At 37.4% G+C, this 22988-nt stretch overlaps 1 protein-coding gene across 2 annotated transcripts in view; it reads left to right on the forward strand.

Moving 5' to 3' along the window:
• The window catches only part of LOC123870299 (serine proteinase stubble), a 148274-nt gene that overhangs the window by 24038 nt on the left and 101248 nt on the right, over nt 1-22988 (forward strand). For both annotated transcript variants that reach the window (XM_045913538.1, XM_045913539.1), the window contains exon 2: nt 1934-2012. In XM_045913538.1, the coding sequence (XP_045769494.1) occupies nt 1991-2012 (22 nt within the window). In that variant the 5' untranslated portion in view covers nt 1934-1990. The remainder of the gene's footprint in view (nt 1-1933; nt 2013-22988) is intronic.

Below are 22988 nucleotides of genomic sequence, written 5' to 3' on the forward strand. Positions count from 1 at the left end.
CTGCTGTGCGATCAATTGACATACTGTGGACCCCCAGTAGTCCGACAAACGTTTTGCAGGGCAGTGTCGAACTATCGAATTTGTCGGATTATAGAGTACTGCCTAAGACCCCCTATAGTCCGGAATCTTTTCACAAGAGTACCTTGTAATCCAACAAATTACAGATCTAATGATAAGATTCTCATGTTATACATACTCTGAAGTACAAATCATACTTCATTATATTATGTCTTTAGTAAATTCAATAATAATAGACATGTCGGATTACAGGGGGTGCCCGATAAGACAGGGGCTCCACTGCAATTATTAAGGCCCAACGGCGTCGTTAACGCACTTCGCCGCTTTTATTAAACTCAGACCCCTTGTATGTGTGATTCAAGATTGAATAGATATTTTCAGGCAAGCATACTCCAAGTTAGACCAATATCTCACTTAAAAGCTGATGTGATTCCAGCCAAGCACTTGTACCTACTGTTGTTCTAAGCATTTAAAAAATGCCCTAATGCCTATTCGAGTAACATTAAGTAGTTATGACAAAGTTTCCGACACGGAACTTCCCAAAGTTCCAACACGGAACTATCGAAACTTCCGGAACTTTTGAAAGTTTTGGAATAACAATATTATCTTGGAAGTCTCGGGGTTCAAAGTTGTTCTTGTCAATCTCGATCATTACCTAATCCAACTTCCTATATTATAATGTCGACAAGGAATAAGACCGGATTTTTTCGAAATTCCCGCGGGTTTGCGAATGAGGATGATTTATATTTTCAGCAAGTGAAGCCACGGGCAGTTGCTAGTGCATTTTAAATTGAATTCTAACAGATGCAGATGTCCAGTTAGTTAACTCGGAGCTTTAAACCGACCGCGGCCACCGTTACGCGAAAATTGAAGTCATTTGCACGCCGCAAATCGCTCTTATTATATCAAAGTGGACTCACGTATTGTCTCGCTGAGACGCTGTTATTATTTTTATTATAATAATATACTTAGCGTCGCGAGTTAGTTATTGACAAGCGATTTTTTACCTCCCAAGTCCTACTTTTCTATAGACGAGTTTTTGTTGGGTTTCTGGGCTTTCTCTTCATTTTTCTGCGATGTAAAGATACTATCTGCGATCGTACTTTTACAGGAAGTTGTATATTGCTAATAATTCTACAGATTACTACGGTATATATAGAATAAATTGATCCTACGCTTAATTTTGTTTTTATTCAGAATATTAAAAAAAATTTAAAATGTTACAACCATAAATTTAAGCGAAGCGAAAAATCATAGGTCTATGGTTACAACAAAACATAATATGGAGTCTACATAGCTTATGCCCGCAACTTCGTCCACGCCGACTACACAAATTTTAAGCCCCCATTTTACCCCCTTAGGGGTTTAATCTTCAAAAATCGTTTTTAGCGGATGTCTAGGTATGTCAAAATAGCTACTGCATACCCAGGCCGATCCATCCAATAGTTTGAGCTGTGCGTTGATAGATCAGACAGTCAGCCTTTTCTTTTAATATAATATACCTATAGAGTAAAGGCCGATTCACACCAAGCACGTACACGTGACACGTGCGTTGTGACGCGCGTAAACCCCTAACACACCGGGTTACGCATACGTCCACGCTTTACGCAAGCGGTGTGCCATGTTTCATACAGATCCATACATTACAACGCAATGGAATGCGCTACGTCTACGCTTACGCAACGTTTACGCAGCCTGTGTGAACGAGCTATAAATACTTTGTCTATACGTTAATAATTTATTTATTTTATTTTATTTTTTATTTTTTTGGAGACACACAGTATTAACAATAAACAATAAACAAAACAAATACAAAGCACACACACCAAAACAGTCTCCAAAGAAAAGTTAACACAGAATTAAACACACAATAGTCGGGAAAAGAAGGAATAATATAGTGTGTTTGTTTTTGCAGGGCGTGTTGCAGCCAGCGCAAGTGCGGTGATGCGCCGGGAGCGCCCGCGTTCGACACATGCATGCCGCCCGCGCACCCGGTGAGCGAATACCTTTATATTCCAGAAAACTCATCAGTACCTCTGGGAACCCAAACACAAATCTGATAACAAAAACATATGATTTAGATTTACGTACGGAAAGTTAAGAAGTCCGCGTTCCGAGAGCGATGTCAAGAAAAAAGTTTAAGATTAATTCATGCAAAACTCAACCGAGTTTATGTTTACACCACAATCGTTAAAAAAACCTTTTAGGTAAATACTCTTTGTAAACAAATAAATAAATAATCGTGGTGTCACCATACCGGTGTCATATTTGAAAAAAAAAACTACTTCGTCGCTGTGCCTTGCGCTTAATAATGTCACTGTTAAGTTTTTTAACCCCCGACCAAAAAAGAAGGGTGTTATAAGTTTGACGTGTGTATGTGTGTATCTGTGTATCTGTGTATCTGTCTGTGGCATCGTAGCTCCTAAACTAATGAACCGATTTTAATTTAGTTTTTTTGTTTGAAAGGTGGCTTGATCGAGAGTGTTCTTAGCCATAATTCAAGAAAATCGGTTCAGCCGTTTGAAAGTTATCAGCTCTTTTCTAGTTATTACTGTAACCTTCACTTGTCGGGGGTGTTATAAATTTTTAATTTACACTTGTTATACTTACCTAGTATAGGTAAGTATAAAACCACCTTATGGTAACAGTTTGTGCACGAATTTGATTTACTTACGCACAATTCACACCTGAGTTACTTGAGACGATATTATAATAATAATTAACTACCTTATTTGAATACGAGTATAAAATGGTTATTTTTTAAAAGAAAGGAAAACTTTTTATTTAAAAGTATGTCACGTTTTACTTACCCCTTATATTTTAGTGACATTGTACGCAAAATAGAATTTTTGTAATCACATAAATTAGCGAACAGAAGGTTTAATGGCATATAAAAAATAATTTTCATAAAGTTTTCAATGCACAGAAGCACCTGTCTTTATACTTACATAATAATATAGCAGATAAACGGCGTACAAATGGCCCTAAGGTCGTAAAAACTAGATATTACGACGCTTACGCCAGCATAAACTTGTCTCGAGCTATTAAAATAAACTTTCTCTCATTCCCATACTTGTAATAACAAATGCACTTTTTACTGCTTATTTATTAACTGATTTATAACGAACTCCGTAAACGGTGCACTGATAACGAAACGAGGGTCCGTCCGTAACAGTATTTTTATACTTATCGATACGATATCAGTATCGGCTCATATCGGTACGATTTCGTATAAAATCGCTAGCTTCATGATAGTAGAGCTAACTTATGAAAAGTTTCCCTCACGTTTCCCAGTGCTTGAGTATTAACTAAACAAACTCAATTAGTTTTTAGTAGACACGTTCTGTAAATTAATATGTTTGTCTGTGTTTTGCTAGATTTCTGTAAAAACATGTAGTTTCTAAGTTATATGGGCTCAAAAATTGTATGTAAATCTTTGAGCCCATGTATTCGTATATTTTAAAACGTAATATTGAAGAGTTTGCATTCAAGTCTACTTATAGAAACCTTTTTTTCGTGAGGAAATTCCGTCATGGATACCACCGCCCATGGGGGAGCACAGCGGTTATGTTGGACTCCTACCGACTAAAAACCTCACGAAGTTCCATCCCCACCGCGGATGGCGGACTGACAACACCTCGCTACTCCGCCAGCGGATGTCTGCCTCAGTAGCAGACCCACCACTGGGTCACTGCGTGCCCCCAAATACCGTTAGAACTTAGAAGCATGCCGGAACCATAGCACGCCAACCAACCCGAGAACCACACTGTGAACGCCCACGTGCCCATCACCCACAGGTCCTCTCGAGGGCTAGGGTTCGAGGGGATGGCAATTCCCTTTCCACGTTCCCCATCCTCAACATTTCTCTCGATCAATAAATAATAATAAATAAATATTAAGGGTAGTGATTCGTACATTCATAATATGCTATCGGCCTATGCTATCTGATTCACATAAAGAATAAGTGAACCTTCCGATATCGTATCGATTAATGTGAAATTCTCTAACTGTGTAGTAGGAAATTCCTTTTCCTGTATGCTGCCAGGATTGCCATATTAGTCCAAATACAAGTTTAAAATGGTTTGATCAACTGAGATGCGTGGAACATTGCGTGGAAGCTGGATTTTACCTCTATTCGGTTAGGCTGTAGATAGCTACAGAATACGTTCTTGGATGAGAACTCTAATGTTTAAAGTTTAGCCAGAGTTACATTTTTTTAATGGATTTTTTTGACATTCGGGAAAACGTCTTTTCCTGTTTTCAATAATTAACTCAAATGCTGTACGTCGGATTTTTAACCCCTGACCCAAAAAGAGAGGCGATATAAGTTTGACGTGTGTATCTGTGTATCTGTCTGTAGCATCGTAGCTCCTAAACTAATGAACCGATTTTAATTTAGTTTTTTTTTGTTTGAAAGGTGGCTTAATCGAGAGTGTTCTTACTTGTCGGGGGTGTAATAAATTTCTAATTTACACTTGTACGGTAAGTACAGTACGGTTAATAGATCTCTACTTTTCAAATGACATGACAGTTGACAAATAGAGCAAGAATACCAAAACCTTTCTTATAGGTTGTACGCGCTATAAAGTTCTTTATATAGGACAGACCGGACAGACAAATCTTTAGCAGTAAGGCTCGCTCCACACTGAAGTTTGACAATATTTTACAATCTAGGTCGCAATGTCTGTATATTAGACAAAATCTTTGGATGGAGAGCTCAACGAAACGCGGCAGCGAAGTCGCGCAAGCATCTTTGTTTCGTGGCGTTCGCGGGCGTTCGCAGGCGTTCGCGGGCGTTCGCGGGCGTTCGCAGTGCGAGTGTTGAGAGGGAATCATAATAATATAATGTGGTAGTAGGCAGTAAAGTAATAACCAATACACTTGAGCACGTGATCGCTTTCCACAGCAACGCATGCATATTTCATGAGAGCGAATAATGTTACAACAAGGTGCGGCACAGTTTCTTTCTGAAAATATAAAATACGCGCCTCCTCGTATGAAAGATTATATTTTGGCATCTTTTGAGAAAGTTAGAATCACACTTCACACTAATATTATAAAGGCGAAAGTTTGTATATGTGTGTGTGTGTGTGTGTGTGTGTGTGTGTGTGTATGTTTGTTACTCCTTCACGCAAAAACTACTGGACGGATTGGGCTGAAATTTAGAATGGAGATAGATTATACTCTGGATTAGCACATAGGCTACTTTTTATCCCGGAAAATTAAAGAGTTCCCACGGGATTTATAAAAAACTACATCCACGCGAACGAAGTCGCGGGCATCAGCTAGTAGAATATATTTTCATTGCTACATTAAATCCTGTATACATAATATACCTATTCAGTGATAAATTAAATTGTTTTTTTTTATGATGTTAGCATTCACCAAGAAAGATTTTTTTGGGAAATTGAATATAATATGGGCAACTCTGTGCAATATTAAGTTTATGTATTTAAGGTAAAAATACAATTTTTACGCGATATTTTAGAACTTTTCACAAAATACATGGACGAGGTTATTATTTTCAATTAACCACACCATTGTTTACATTTCCGAGTTTAGGTGAGCTTAAAGAAACAATCGAAGCGAAAGCTTTGAACGAAGCTTTAATAGCATTATTTTGTAAAATACTTTTATTGAAGTTTCCGGTATCTTCATTTATTCCGTAAAAGCGCAGCTGTCAACTTTGACAACCATTATCGGGCCCCTGAGCACTCAATCGTTCAGATAAATTGCTTTTATCTAAAAATGGACTCGATATTTTATACTTTTCCATTTATTCCCGTCGCGGTCGAGCTTAGCTGACGTTGACAGATGTCAAAGGCAGCCATCTTTAAAACTTGTTTTGCGGCAAATCGGAAAGTTGAGATAATTTTTCGCTGAATATAAACTTTAGAAGCATTTTAATAGGCGTGAGCATGGCGTGAGTAATGGACTTGCCGATTAAATAATGTTATATCATTTTAAATTGGATATTTAAAAAAATCTATTTTTAGAAATATTTCCATAAAAACTTAAGTAAAGTACTTACTTAAGTTTTTATGGAAATATTTCTATCACCTCTATTCAATGCGAATAGAGGCTATAGAGGAATAATTTTTTTTTGTGAATACACATTTATTACAAAAACTAGATGATGCCCGCCACTTCATCCACGTGGAATTAATTTTTTTAATCCCGTGGAGAATGTTTGATTTTCCGGGACAAAAAGTAGCATATTTCAATCCCCGGGATGCAAGCTATCTCTCTACCAAATGTTAAAATTGGGCCGACTGATACTTAGTCAGATTCTACATTTACATGGATGACAGATATTGGTCAAGAAGAAAGAAAGAAAAACAAGTCTCAAGCAGAAGAAGCGCCGGAATAAACTGTCTTGTTTCAAACGTTTCTTATACGAACCTCTAGGATATGGAACGCCCTTCCGTCAGCAGTTTTTCCTTCCACTTTAAATATGGGTATCTTCAAGTCAAGAGTGAATAGGCAACTTCTAGGCAAGCGCGCTGCATCATTGCTTGCTAGCAGGTCTGATTGCAGCAAAGCGCAAGTCTGTAAATTAAGAAAAAATGCTAGGCCCAACCAACAGGAGAAATCTATCCCTTCAACAGATATACGTAGCAGTTAACCTAAAAAACTACACTAGGGATTTGATACCCGTAGCATCCCCTAGCGAGACACTCGACACCAAATTCGCAACAGTACCTATTTCTATGTTTTCGTCTGTATCGGGGCACGAATGGCAGGCCTTTGTCTGTACGATGATATTTTTGACAATACAGTAAACTAGATAGGTCTTTAGAAACTCCCCCACCAAATACTCAACACCAAATTCGTAACATACCTACTCGTTTAAATGTTTTCGTCTGGGCGTAGATAAATTGCAGGCCTTTGTCGGTACACAGCAGTTTGGATCATTGCATCGCAATTCGCAATGCAAATCAAAGAGCACTGAAAACGCCGCATTTATCACTTGCAGCTAGCACCCGCAGTGATTAACGCTCATTTTAGGGTTCCTCACTATTATTGATGATTAAACGAACTTACCTGAAGTGAAGTTCTATCCCAATTATACGAGTTGCTTCGTCCGAAGAGATTAGGTATACATTGTAGTAATACGTCAAAGTATTGCCTTTCTACCACTTATTTGAAAGCAGAAAATCTGCCCTTCTATTTTTTGTATTTTTTGTTGGTACCACTGGAGCGTTCCCATCTCATTTCGCGTTTTAGTGCCTCGCCGATCACCACGTTATTCAAGTTTTAAAAAACGTTACAAAAGCGTAGTCACCAAAACGATAGTGATTTATTTATTTATTTATTTGTTATATATTTTTATGTTATAAGGTTTTATTATAATAGTGTCTGGTGATATGATATCACTATGCAATTAATGTTTTGTACATTGCGATGTTACCTTGACATATGACAACATGGCGATGTTCCTCACTATTATTACAGTAACCTACATCGCTCGCAATCCTAATCAAAGTGTACGAGTTTACGACCATAATTTCAGACTATGAGAGTGAGGTAATAGAGAGTGCAACTCTAGGGGAGGAGGGGGTAGAAGCGGTATAACTGTCAACTTCTTAACTCGCCTGAAGGCGCACTAAAAGGCTTCCTTTTTTATCCGACTATGGCAAAGCGAAAAGGAAGGGTTATGATTTTAGCAATCTAGGTATGTATGTCTATGTATGTAGGTTTGTACTTATGTGTGTTCCACCGTAGCGCCTAAACTACTGGGCTGATTTTAATAAATGAGGTATCAATTGGTTCGTTGTAAAGGTCCGGGTGACATAGGCTATATTTTATACGAAAAACATTGGCCTAACGGATTTTACACCAAAAAAAGTGGGGGTCTACAAAATTTTTTTTGCTATTGTATCGACTGGGATGTCAAATGAAAGAGGAGAAAATTCCGAGTTCATAAATATAAATATACTAGCTGACGCCCGCGACTTCGTCCGCGTGGATTTAGGTTTTTCGAAATCCCGTGGGAACTATTTGATTTTCCGGGATAAAAAGTAGCTTATGTGCTAATCCAGGATACTATCTATCTCCATTCCGAATTTCAGCCAAATCCGTCTAATGGTTTTTGCGTGAAGGAGTAACAAACATACACACACACACACACATACAAACTTTCGCTTTTATAATATCAGTGTGATTAGGTACAATGTTAAAATACACCGAGTAACAGTAACACAATTTTATATTACAATCTATCGCTATCTATCGGCAGTTCGCGGGTAGTAGTATGTTTAACTTTATTTCCCGAAGTTAAAAGCCATCGAACCCGCTACACACGAGACCGACTCGCTCTTGACCGGTTTTTCGTAACCGTGCTTCCAGGTCAGAGACTGCAAACATTTGCATTTTTACTCTCCGAATGTTTATTTAGAGAAAGTATTTTTTTTTTACTTTTTTCCACTTTTATTTTCTTTGTGTGCGGAATGCTTTAAAAACGTTTGCTCATGCTTGTAATGCTGTGCCGCAAATGTTCTTTTAAAAATTCAGAGCTCTTCTAGAGTGGGATGCGCTTTTCAAATATTTTTATTACGTTACGGCTGCCTTTATTTACTTGCTTTACGTTTGCAGTATAATAGTAAGTAGTAGCTAGTAGTAAGACTTGCATTTCATGTATTCTATATTCCAAAGAGTAATTTTTATTAGGGTTCCGTACTCAAAGAATAAAACGGAGCCCTATTTATGTCACTCAGCTGTCTGTCAACGGGTCTCTAGCTCATAGACGAAATTAGTTAAAAACCTGTTTGAGCATCTGGTGAAGAACGGTATCCAAAACCGAAAATTCAATTAGAAATTGAATTAAATTATTTCCCCAAGGGGGTCCCCATACATGAAAAAGGAACCGAAAAAAAGGGTTAAAATAACACGTGGAAAAAATAAGCTAGGGACGATATAAGTATTCGATTCAAAAATTCAGAGAAACCAATTCTCAGAAGGAGGTATTTCTCAAGTAATTATCGTCTGTGCACTAAAATTATAAAATCGTTGACGACCGCGACGATTAGCGCAGCGCTATAAACTTCTGCGGTAACGGTTCCCTGCGATTTATGGTGCTTAGTTAAATCCTAACTAATTATTATTATTACTATTAACTGACGGATTCAGGCAGCTTTTATTAAAATTAATTTAATTTAAACATCTTTATTGCTGACTACAATATTACGAAGCATAAAAATACAGGTTACACTTAAAAACAAAGGGCGACCTTATCACTGCTCTAACACATACATACACACACACACACGCACCGTCGCGGCAGTTGAATAAGCAACTATTTCATTTTATATTTAATTTGTTCATAACACGTGAGTAACACTGTAGAAAGGAAGCTAGGAGCTTTATTTTTAAGTTCTTCAAACAAATCATCACACCAATATTATAAAGGCGAAAGTTTGTTTGTGTGTGTGTGTTGTGTGTGTGTGTATGTTTGTTACTCCTTCACGCAAAAACTACTGGACGGATTTGGCTGAAATTCGGAATGGAGATAGATATCCTGGATTAGCACATAGGCTACTTTTTATCCCGGAAAACCAAAGAGTTCCTACGGGATTTCGAAAAACCTAAATCCACGCGGACGAAGTCACGGGCGTCAGCTAGTATATTATAAGACATAAACCTTATTTTAACGTAACATTTTTTGCCCATTAGAAAGTAAAGTAGTCCATAAACTCCACAAATACCTAAAGCTTAATTCCGGAGCAGGCCACCCTTTGTTTCGCTCCATTTACTTTGCAATGGGTCATTGGTTGTATCCATTTTTATACATTAACCGTATCTACTTTACGGCACATGGTCTGGCGATAAGTCTTAAAATAGATCTTACTTACTTCTTCGTCGTAACTCTTGGCGGAGCGGTCGTGGTCATCACGAAGCGACGTGTTTGAGGGCAGATGTTATACGCCTCACGAGCATTCGCCACTTCTCCCTGCTGGTCGATAGTCTGGGGCACTCGTGCACGGCACCGCCCATCGCGTAGACGACCTTCCTCGCCCTCTGGTACCCTCCACCTTGCCCTGCACCACAAGACGCTCAATGGAGTCACTCTCACGCCGGGAGACATGTCCGAAGAACATTAGTATGCTACTCAGTACTAACGCCGAAAGACGTTGTTTAAGAGGGCTCTCTCCGTCACTCGTTTCATACAATCGTAGTTCCAATTTCATTTGAATATTAAACAACCAAAGTCCATGAAATTTTGCAGACATATTCTAGAAACTAATATCTATGTCTGTGGTTTTCCAGATTTCTGTTAAAATATTCGGTTTCAAAGTTACGCGGTCTTAAAAGTTTACATACAAATCTTTGAACCCCTGTAATTTTAAAACTACATATTTTTAGAAAAATCTAAAACACCACAGACACAGATATTAGTTTCTAGAATATGTCTGCAAAATTTCATGGACTTTGGTTGCTTAATATTCAAATGAAATTGGAACTACGATTGTATGAAACGAGTGGAAACGAGTGACGGAGAGAGCCCTGTTAATGCCGAGTTCTGAGTATAGAGAAATTGGTGCTATATTTAGCACCAGTACCACATCTCATCAATCTTCTTCTTCTCGACTATTTGCAAAGTCCGCGTCTCCACAGCGTATAGAAAAATGAGAAAAACAAGTGTCCGTACGAGCTGGATATTCGTAGCTTTTGTGATGTTTTTGTTTTTCTATAATATTTTCTTCAGTTTGTCCATTGCAGCAGTTTTTAACCGACTTCCAAAAAAGGAGGAGGTTCTCAATTCGTCGGGATCTTTTTTTTTATTTTTTTTTTATTTTTTATGTATGTTCCCCGATTACTCAAAGACCCCTGGACCGATTTGGAAATTTTTTTTTTTTGTTTGAAAGGGTATACTGTGCAGGTGGTCCCATATGGTGAAGATCTGATGAATATCTTCGGAGATGGAGAACAGAACTCCTCAATGGATAGGAGCAAATTGCTCGCGATCAGTGTAATAGCTTAGTAAACAGTAGGGTTTTAACTGGGCACAGCATATTATAGTACAGTAGTGCCACTAAAAATTGTGAAATAAAAAATTTTCAAAAGAAAAATAAAACCGACTTCAAAAACGACAAACACTAAAAAGTAAAAAATAACTTTTGTTTAGCTACACGTGTAATGCACCTAGGTATAAAGTCGGGCGAGCTTCACTCTTGGATTTCTAATTTTGTTTTAATATGCTCGCTCGACTTCATACTTAGGTGCATTACACGTGTAGCTAAACAAAAGTTATTTTTTACTTTTTAGTGTTTGTCGTTTTTGAAGTCGGTTTTATTTTTCTTTTGAAAATTTTTTATTAATAGATAATGACAGATAGATATACAAAAATAGATATAGCTACTTCTTCTTATTTTTTCTTGATACTACATGACAGACAGACAATGAAGTGATCTTATTAAGGGTTCCTTTTTAACATTTGAGGTACGGAACCCTTAAAACCTGAGCGTTTAGTGATACAAATATGCAAGTTGTAACAAACCAAGTTTACGCAGGTGTGAGAACTTTATTGCAACTATCTTATCTCATAGTTTTCATTGCCCGCACTTCGTAATTACATCTCCGCTCAGGCCATCTTTTAATAGAATTTCGTTTATCTCACACAGTAATCTGCGGTCAATTACGTTCTCTTATTAGTAATATTAGTTTTGACATTGTAACATCCGGTTTTGGAGTTTGTATATCATTTTGTATACGGTAAAATATAAGGGTGTGTACAGACGTACAAATTGGGATGATGCCTGAATCTAAAATAAATTATTTTATATTTACTAGGAGTCATTAAATAGAGGTACTTCCAAAATTCGTAAAATCAACGTCCAATGTTATTTTTAAGTTTGCTAACTATTTTAAATTATCGATTTAACTAAAAAAGTACGTCCAATTATGTCAAATGTTTATGACGTCACATCTGTGTAGTTCATACAAGCTCCCTAAGCGAGCGTTTTGACGTTTGATAAAAAGTCACTGATTTGACTAATAGTCATCATCCCTATTCCCTAACTCATTGATCAACACTTAGGGTGAGGTAAATTACATTAAATCGTAGAGACGACTGCAGTCACAGAATAAGGAATATTTACTCATATCTTTGACGTGCTTGATATGCTAATGATAACGGTTTGGTTTGTCTATTTAAAAATTTCAACTCAAGTCTATTTAACCCCCGACCCAAAAAGAGGGGTGTTATAAGTTTGACGTGTGTATTTGTGTATCTGTCTGTGGCATCGTAGCTCCTAAAGTAATAAACCGATTTTAATTTAGTTTTTTTTTTGTTTGAAACGCTAGGTGGCTTGATCGAGAGTAGCTATAATCCAAGAAAATCGGTTCAGCCGTTTGTAAGTTATCAGCTCTTTTCTAGTTACTGAAACCTTCACTTGTCGGGGGTGTTATATATTTTTAATTTACACTTGTTTGCTAGAGCCTTTATGTTTGCTGTGATAAGATCATGTAATTAGTATGTTACCATAAATATAAGAGTAGCAAATAAGCAAACAGAACCAGTTCAGATAAATTGTGTGGGAGTCTACGAAAGATGTGAATGATCCTATTAGGGAAGCAATTTGCAATATTATGACGTGTTTATATTTCCGTGGTAGCTACCTACTTGTAAAAAGTTTATGTAACTGGAATGTTTATGTATTATTTGCATGTATTATTAATTTATTATTATAAGTACCTAACGCGACTACTTTTCTACAAATAAACATTTATCTGTTGATGGTACTGATTCTGATGGCAACTAAGTATGAAGTATTCGCATCTTTCTCTTACCAATGTACCTAATAAGAGAAGGACAAACAAACTTAACTTAATTTAGACATGTCAAACGTCGTGACTGTAAATGCCAGGCGCGAGCCTATTGTTTTTTAAACAGCGTACTAAAATTTAGCGTTTTAAAATGTTAAATTCATGTTCCGTCCTTTTTTAGCATTATTAAAAAGAAAAAGATGCAGATACTCTTAAGTCTAGTTTAGAGAAAAACATTAGAATCGACGCCAATATTTCATCAGAAGCAGCACCCGGGCACACTGGGAGATTATCTGCTGGCATCCCAATTCTGTAAAGCCCTACTAAAATAATATACATTATCTATTAATATTTTAAATGTAGAGGTGTGCCTATTTGTCTGTCTGTCTGCTAGCTTTTTTTTAAAAATTATATAGGCTAGCCCTTGGCTGCAATCAGACTCGCTAGCAAGTGGTGATGCAGCCTAAGATGGAGCGCGCTTGCCTAGAAGTTGCTTATTCACTCTTGACTTGAAGGTACCCATATTATAAGTGGAAGGGAAAACTGATGCCGGAAGGGCGTTCCACATCCCACATAGCTTTTCATGGCCCATCTGTTTAACCGATTTTAACAAAATGTGGTACAGAGATAGCTTGCAACCATGAGATGGTCAGTGACATATTAAGATATTTTTATCCCGGAAAATTATAGAGTTTGCACGGGACTTTTAAAAACCCAATTCATCTGTTATACAACAATTTACATAAAATTGCACGGAGAATAATAATAGCAAATGTAATTTAATAAAAAATGTTTGCGAACGCTACAGTAAATTCAGTTACATTCAATAGAATTGTCAAATAAAAATGATTAAAATGAATTTTTAAAAATGTAGAGGCATGCTCGTAAAATTGGTACACAGTGAGCTCACGCATTATTTAATACGTGACAAAAATAAAAATTCAACTACGGAATATTTGTATCAGGTGTATTTTTTTTTTGAAGGTTAAAATTAGTATTGAACAACGAAATTGTCCATCAAAAATTAAAGGAATTTTCTATTTTCTTTTAAATTAAATAATTTTTGTAAAACTAAAGTCGTATAGGTACTTAACACAATATTTATGGGCAAATGTTTTAATTAGTAAATTCAATTAACAATCTTTCTTTTCCTTGTTTTATTTAAATTTAAAATTAAGAAGGTAATAAATAACAATAAAATTAAAATAAATTTTGTCCCGAACAAATTTTGCTTCTAACAAAATAAAATCAGCCAAGTTTGAGTCGAACTCGCACACGAAGGGTTCCCTACCATTGTACAAGATATAGCCCATGTTAATTTCCATGACGGCCATTTTGGTTTTTTTTAGTTGGCACAATCTAGTGCATGTTTGGAATGCTGTTGGCAATGTGGCCATGATCGACATTATCAGTACACCATAATACCAGAAAATACAGTTTCTTTAATATAAATAAACCATCGTAAGTGTAATGTAAATTATTAAATCTATTCGTTGTTAGTTGAAACAAACTGTACTATAATGCACGATGAACAAAGACTCAAAAATGCTTAAGCCAACTTATTATCATACTAGCTTATTCCCGCAACTTCGCGTGGACTACACTAATTTCAAATCCTATTTTACCCTTTTAGGGGATGAATTTTCAAAAACCTTTATTGTCAGAACTTTACTATCGGTTCGTAAAAATTCTACTAAAAATGTATGACTTCGATTGTTGTCTATCGCGTCACGGCTCTACACAATACAATGTGTTTGCGCCTTTGAGCAAGAATGGAGAGAATAAAATATTTCATTGTTATCAGATTTAAATTTCGAACGACCGACGCGTCTTTGCGGCGAACCGCGCGCGCAAATCAACACGCACTCTCTAATGAGAGTAAAATAGATGCGCAAATGACAAAACTGCCGTACGATTGTTCATGCATGTCTCACTTTCACCTGCGGCGGTCATCTGGAGGCACTTTGTCGCCTTTGTTTCTTTGTTTTGTCCACTGTCTAGTCTAGTACGCGACAGGTCGAGATGGCAATTGGGATTGGGACGCCCCACACACCCGCACAGTCCCCGCGGTAACTAGGTGCGGGATAGCGCGGTACCTAGCCATCTCGACCTGTCGTGAGCTATAGGGGAGAGGTGCCATGAAAGGGACAAAAATCTTTTATTCAAGATTTAGAAAACTATATGATAGATAAATAAAAAGTTTTCGGTTCTTAAAGTGTATTTATTCTATACTAGCTGATGCCCGCGACTTCGTCCGCGTGGATTTAGGTTTTTCGAAATCCCATGGGACCTCTTTGGTTTTCCGGGATAAAAAGTAGCCTATGTACTAATCCAGGATATTATCTATCTCCATTCCGAATTTCAGCCAAATCCGTCCAGTAGTTTTTGCGTGAAGGAGTAACAAACATACACACACACACACACACACACACACACACACACACACACACACACATACAAACTTTCGCCTTTATAATATTAGTGTGATTGTTTTTTTAGATGAACAACAAATCTCTACTTAACTAAAAACTAAAAAAAAAAAAAAACTCTACTAAACTAAAAGTTAGATTCTTACTGTTTCAAATACCTCGGTGTGCAAGTCTGACTCGCACTTGGCCGGTTTTTTATGTACCGTCTATTTACCTTTTTTTCCTTATTTTTACTACTGTCGTCTTGATACTTATTACTTTTCGAATAATTTTGCAATGCGTGAATCGTCATTCGCAGCGTTCCAAGAACATACTGATTTACAATCAAAGAATACATTTATTACAACTTAAACACATCCTGAGTGTGGCGTATTATACACAATCCGTGTAAACGATGATCATGACTGCATAAAGATGCTCATTTATATATTCATCGCTTGATCGTGCAAAGGGCCCGCAATTAATACTTTTAATTTCACTAATGCCTGGTTTACACGACGCGAGCTAGCTTGCTGGCCGTGCCGGGTGATTCGCTAACTCACGGGATTTCAATTGCTTTTATACATGGCATAATATTGTATATCAAATCTTTGAAAAGAGCAACCGCCGAGTTTCTTGCTGGTTCTTCTCGGTAGGAAAACCAGTGATAGATGCTTTCGACGATGCAAAAGAACTTGTAAAAGTCTAATTGAATAAAAATATTTTGAATTTGAATTTCAGTGTTCAATTCTAAATGATAGCCAACAAACTCAATTGACATTGGTATGGTTCTGCAGTGCTGCTTAAATGAGCGATATTAAAATATTTTTTCGTATAAAACCTTCAATGGATTAAAAATAAATGTCAAATGAGCTTGGTGGTTTATCGTTCAGTGTTGAACGTTAGCGAATCATCCCGCCTGGTCAGTAGCTGCAGGCAACAACTTGCATTATTTGGACGTACCTATCATACGAATTACTCGCACTTGCGAGTTGGTTAGTAGTTCACATCCGAGTAACTTCAACATTTTATGTTTTCGATCGCCTGTTCGCCTTCCTCTACCAGTCAAATGGCTGTAGCTCGCACGTTACTGGTATCGTTCAGACGCATTAGATAGTAAGCTCGTCAATTTATTAAAGCAAGTTCACTCGATACAGTACTACTCCAGTCTTCAGCACACAACTCGCAGACAAAGCAGCTACTCTCATCGTGAAAACAGCTAAGCCGATCCAAGTTACTGGCATACGAGTACATAATTCGAGCAGCTGTACTCTCCAGCCAGTAGCTCGCACCGTGTAAACTACTCCCTGGTGCCTGTCACGTATTAGCAAATAGTCGAGTCACGGACGGAAACTGTTTCATAGAATTAATACCTCGTTGCCTATTCGTGGGAGATAGTATTATGTAAAAGAAATTTCAGTAAAAGTGAATTTCGAAAAAATGCACTTATCACTTTCACTTTATTATTGCAGGCATTAATTATACACAGACCAGTAGGCTTGTCGTGTGAATAAAAATTGAATGGACTTGAATAATTACTTTGAAACTTTGCAAGTGAAAATGTACATAACAAACGAAAGGACATGAAACTAGGATCGAAGTAATTATTTAAAAAAATTGTAAAAGACATTCCGGAGTCGGGCAAGACTACTTTTTATTCCGGAAAATCAAAGAATTTCCACGGGGGTTTTAAAAACGCGGGGGTTTTAAATGCACGCGGATGAAGTCTACAACATGCAGTAGATCTATTATGATTAATGCTATGTTGGCGAATACAGTCAGTAAAAGTGAATTTAGTTAATCATGCTGTCATAGATGAGTGAGCTTGATGTGATTGAATAGCGAGTGACAGTTAAGTAACGATTGGGTACCTATGAAAATCGTAAGTGCTAAATCAATGTCGCTTCTCCATTACAATTCTTTGCATAGCATTCCCAAGAACTTATACTTAGTCAAAAAAATAGGAATAATTAATATCTACGCTTTTTCTTTAACAATTGTTTGACATCATATAAAAATCTTCTATCCATTTATCTATCTAAGGGTTAAGACCTAGTTCATCATGCCGGCCAAGTTGCGGATTGGCAGATTTCACACACCTTTGAGGATATTATGGATAACACAGGTATGCAGGTTTCCTCACGATGTTTTGAGCTATTTTTTTTTTTTCAAAAATATTTTTTAGAAAAGAATATTAGCCATGCTAATCATGATTAATATTCCCTTTTCCCCTCCAATTAAGCGTAAAGCTTGTGCCAGGAGTGGGTACGACAATAGTGCAACGGGTTGGATTTGAACCGCCGACCTTTCCGAATTCAGTCCACTCCTCAACCATTGAGCTATCGAGGCTTTAAGTTTTGAGCTATAGTTAAAGCATGTGATATTTTATCGAACACACAGTTTTACTGCAGATATGATATATACAAATATACAACTATATCATATTGCTCATTTATAATATTTTATGAACATGTAAATATTTAATTTTCCCAAAAAAGTGATAAGTTGTTAACATAACTTTACCGGCTTTCACGAACCAAAATAAAGTGAATAATAGGGGTTTGGATTGCGGTCTAACAAAAGCTACCCGTGTTTTGCACCGAGGCGAGGTGGCTTGAAAAATGATGCTTTTTCCTCATTTTACCTCAATTTATTATTCATAATTTTTCGCTATTGTAGACCTTTTTAGGGTTCCGTCCCTGAAAAGGATAAATGGAACTCTTATAGGATCACTTCGTTGTCTGTCTATCTGTCTGTCCGTCCGTTCGTCCGTCCGTGCGTGCGTCCGTCGTGTCTGTCAAGAAATCTATAGGGTACTTCCCGTTGACCTAGAATCATAAGATTTGGCAGGTAGGTAGGTCTTATAGCACAAGTAAAGGAATAAATCTGAAAACCGTGAATTTGTGATTACATCATTAAAAAAAATTAAAATGCGTTTAAATTTTCAAAGTGAGATAATTATACCAATTGGGGTATCATATTATGAAAGTGCTTTACCTGTACATTCTAAAACAGTTTTTTTTTTTTTTGCATAATAGTTTTTGATTTATTGTGCAAAATATCGGAATAACGCCCGAGTACGGAACCCTCGGTGCGCGAGTCTGACTCGCACTTGGCCGGTTTTTAATATACATTTTGTAGACATTTTTAGCCGTGGTAGCCATCGATCCATCCAGCCATCGATCGTAGTGTAGTGGTGACGTCCGCCTCCTATTCGGGAAGTCGGTGGTTCGATCCCGGGCACGCATCTCTAAGAGATGGCCCAATTAAGAGCGCACTTTGACTTTGCTTAGACTTAAGTTTCAGTTACTTAAAATGAGACAGATTTCTGCCACTGGTATAACGCTGTCTCGTTTTGTGTCTTACTGTGCGTCCACACACTGCTCAACTCGCGCGAATCGCGACGCCGCCGCCCGCGCGCCGCCGCACTAGGTCGCTTGCCTTTGCAACGCGATGGACGTCGAAACTGTGGCAGCGTGCGCGCTTTTGCATACTTACCGACAAAATAGGGAGCGATGGGCATGAACGAGGAACACGCGAGTAACGCGGCCACACTACGTCTCTGCCTCCGTTCGTCGCTCCTTCCCATGCCGCACGGGCAGTGTGTGGACGGGGGGTTAAGTCTGAGCAAACTCAAAGTGCGCTCTATAGATCTCAACCTAAAGGTAGCTGGATAAGACTGCGGACGCGTCCCTTATTTCACGCTTGGCCTCTATCCATCCATGCTAATATTATAAATGCGAAAGTGTGCACGGCCCAACAGTGTAACCGATTCTGACGTTTGGTACAGGGTTAGCTTATATCCCGGGGACAGACATAGGCTACTTTTTATCCCGAAATATCAAAGACTTCCCGCAGGATTCCTAAAGATCCACCCACTTAACCGATTTGTATGAAATTTGGTACCGAAGTAGCTTGCGTCTCTGTAATCGAAATTAGCACTTTTTATCCCGGAAAATCAAACAGTTCCCACGGGATCTATAATAATCTAAATCCACGCGGACGAAGTCGCGGGCATCTTCTAGTTCTGCCATAATTTTATAGCAAGTAAGCCAATACATTGCTGTATTGTAGTGGTTTGTGTGACGTAATGTTGTTACGCAATAATTGATGTAGGTCGCGAGATGTGTTGCATGGAAATGGTTGACACGCCCGAAATATCTAATGAGTTCACGGCTACAAAGTATAACGTAAATTACTTGCTAATTGTTTGCGTAGCTGCTATAAATGTTAAAGGCTAGGGTGACCATGAACCTGTCAAAAAAAATTCAAAATTCAAAATATTTTTATTCAGTTAAACTTTTACAAGTGCTTTTGAATCGTCAAAATAATCTACCACTGGTTCGGAATGCCGTTCCTACCGAGAAGAACCAGCAAGAAACTCGTACATACATTGTTGGCGTTTGTCGATCTAACGATACTTATGACAGCCAAGAAGGAGTTTCATCACAGTATATGGCAGTCAGATATGAAACCTCCCGGATTCCCGTATGGAATTTTATAATTTCTTAATCACTGGTCTGGTCTGATGGGAAGCTTCGGCCGTGGGTACTTACCATTCTACAGCAAAAGACGTGCCGCCAAGTGATTTATAGCGTTCCGGTACGATGCCGTGCAGAAATCAAAAGAGCTTAGTAAAAACTGCTATCCCCATTTGTAGGTTAGCCCGCTTTCATCTAAAATTGCATCATCCCTTACCACCAAGGGAGATTGCAGTCAAGGGTTAGCTTCTATATCATTAAAAAACCGGGCCGTCTCGTCGCGGCAGCGGGACAAAGAGTTTTAAATATTATAATATTTCTGTCGTTGATTTGAGAAACCAATAAACCAACAAACAAACACTTTCAGATTTACAATAAAAGTAGTGATCTAAAAAAAGGATTCTGAATTAGCAAAAATTCCACACAGACTAAGACGTGTGGAAACCCTACGAAAGGCTCACGATTAATATTCTATGCATGTTTCGGTAAGAGTACCTATCGTAAACCATACCATAAATAATAATGTGACATAATGCGCGATGGAGTTGTTGGAATATGATAAATTGTTGCTGGGACATACGAAAATACGAGATATTTTGTGTAATGAAATGATTCAGGAACGTGTGGCCTGGTGACAACGCATGTCAAACGCTGGTTCAGTTGACCCCGGTCGGTAACTGGTAACGGGCTGTGAGTGTTCAAAATTCTGCCTTTTCATGAAGAACTTAACTTTAACACTTTAACACAACATCAGGTGACCCATCTGCTCGTTTGCTCACTATTTTATTGTAAGAAAAAAAAGAACACAGACCGGGATATAAAAACCGGCATCAACGGCTTTATGTAGACTAAGTTGTTACGTTTTTTTTATTCAGATATAAGTTAGCCCTTGACTGGAATCTCACCTGGTGGTAAGTGCTCTCCAGGACACCATAATTCCGAATTTGACTTACTAAAGGGTCAAAGATTGACCTACTAGCCCCACTACTTTATACATTCTCTCTCTATAGGTCACAGAAATTGCCCGGAAAAATGCTACAGAAAAAAATTACCATTTCCATTTACCTTTCGATATGCGTATGTCGCTACAGTAAATGAATTTTGACTATGCAATCTGGCCCGATTCAACATCAATATTCCAGCTGAAACTCCGTAAAAAAATAAAACCGTATCAAACTCTCTTGCTCGTTCGTCGTTTTGCGCCGAGTTCTCGCCCGCGCGGGTTGGACCAATGTTTGTTTTTGTCAAAGCACCAGACGCGCTGTGTATACATGTTTTAAGGCCGTTTTCCCTTTCATCCGTCGTGTCTTGGTTGAGTACAGTCGCGAGCAGAACGCTATGCTGAAATCTGTAGAACGTACATTGATTTTGCTCAAACTAACATAACTCAATATAATAAAAAAAATTTGACACAAAAAAAAAAAACAGCTAAGTGAGAGGCAGACTTGCGCACCGAGGGATCCGTACTCGGGTATTTTTTTCGACATTTTGCACGATAAATCAAAAATTATTATGCATAAAAATAAATAGAGAATGTACATGTAAAGCCCCTTCGTAATATAGTATAGTTATCTCACTTTGAAAATTGGAAATATTAAATTACTAGCTGATGTCCGCGACTTCGTTCGCGTGGATGTAGGTTTTTTAAAATTCCCGTGGGAACTCTTTGATTTTCCGGGATAAAAAGTAGCCTATGTGCTAATCCAGGGTATAATCTATCTCCATTTTAAATTTCAGCTAAATCCGTCCAGTAGTTTTTGCGTGAAGGAGTAACAAACATACACACACACACACACATACAAACTTTCTCCTTTATAATATTAGTGTGATGTTCTTGAACACATTTTTTTTGTGACGTAACCACAAATTCAGTTTTTAATTTTTTTCCTTTACTTGTGCTATAAAACCTACCTACCTGCCCATGATGAATCCAACGGGAAGTACCCTATAGGTTTTCTTGACAGATACGACAGACGGACAGACAGACAGGCAACAAAGTTATCCTATAAGGGTTTCGTTTTTCCTTTTGAGGTACGGAAACCTAAAAAAGCTCAATGACGATTCATGTGATATGTAAACATTAAACATTCTAAGTGTGCTTTTTACGTCAGTAAGATAATGTTTGAAAAAAGTTAAAAACTAGTTATAGGTGAATGTACAAAGCAGCCCATTTCAATAAGTTTTTTCTTACCTTTACTTAAAAAGCATCGTATTATAGTAATGGTAACTTACAATTTACGATTACGATTGTCATCTTAAATTCATCTCTTTTGGTAAAATGTTTCAGATAAGTATTTCAGTTTAAAGAGATTTAATTTTTCAATACAATCATAATATTTAAATAAGGAGACCCTAAGATTTTTCTTAGGGTGTAGGAATCACCTCAGATGAGCCTAAAAAAAAAATTATACTTTTCTTTAAAATTGTACCGCTGCTGGTCTCGGTAAACGGTACAAGTGGTTAAGTATTATTTTTATTTGATTTGTCCTTAAATCGAGGCTTAACAGGCTTTTAACATTAACGTAAATATGAAACTTGACCATTGTTGAGATAAAAGCTTATTTCAAAGCCTTTAGCGCGATCAGAAATCTTTTTTCATCGGATCGCTTTTGTCTATCTTCTCATTTCAGCTTTGTACATACAAAGAAGGCAATTATTCTAGTTGTCTATGGATTAAATTTCTCTGCGATTGAAAACGGTTGCATCCTTTATATCGGGGATGTTCAAAGGAAAGACGATAAAAAAGCAAGTTTAAAAAGGAGGCCACGGAAAAATACGGTTTGCCTGCCTGAATATTCTAGTTTTGAAAACCCGTGTTATAGTAAGTGAAAGTTTTTGTTAACAGTACGAAAAATATACAAAATTCTATGGTTTGGACTGCTCTGCTCTATAAAACAACACAAACAATACCTTTGTGCCTCTATGGGATTTTCGGTGTATACAAAGGTTTCATGTGCCCTGCCCTATATCATATTATGACAAGGTAGGTAACATCTTTGTACCTTATGTATTTTTCCAAGCTTTTGGTTAGGACAACCCTCTATATCAAGGCAGCCATATCTTGATGCTTGTATGAAGTACTAATGGAGCCGCTCCTTTCTAAAAAAAATTTATTAGAAGCAATCTGTATTTTATATTTAATGATAACAAAAACTGGGTCACGAAGGTTAATTAATTTTTTATCAAATAGCCATTTAGGTGTTATCTTTTTGCCTCTATGGCAAGCTTATCTTCTATTGCAAAGGGAAAAAGATTGTATGAAAATACAAACAAACATACATACATATATACATACATACATACATACATACATATA

This window comes from Maniola jurtina, chromosome 12 (assembly GCF_905333055.1).
Source record: "Maniola jurtina chromosome 12, ilManJurt1.1, whole genome shotgun sequence".
Classification (NCBI taxonomy): Eukaryota; Metazoa; Arthropoda; class Insecta; order Lepidoptera; family Nymphalidae; genus Maniola; species Maniola jurtina.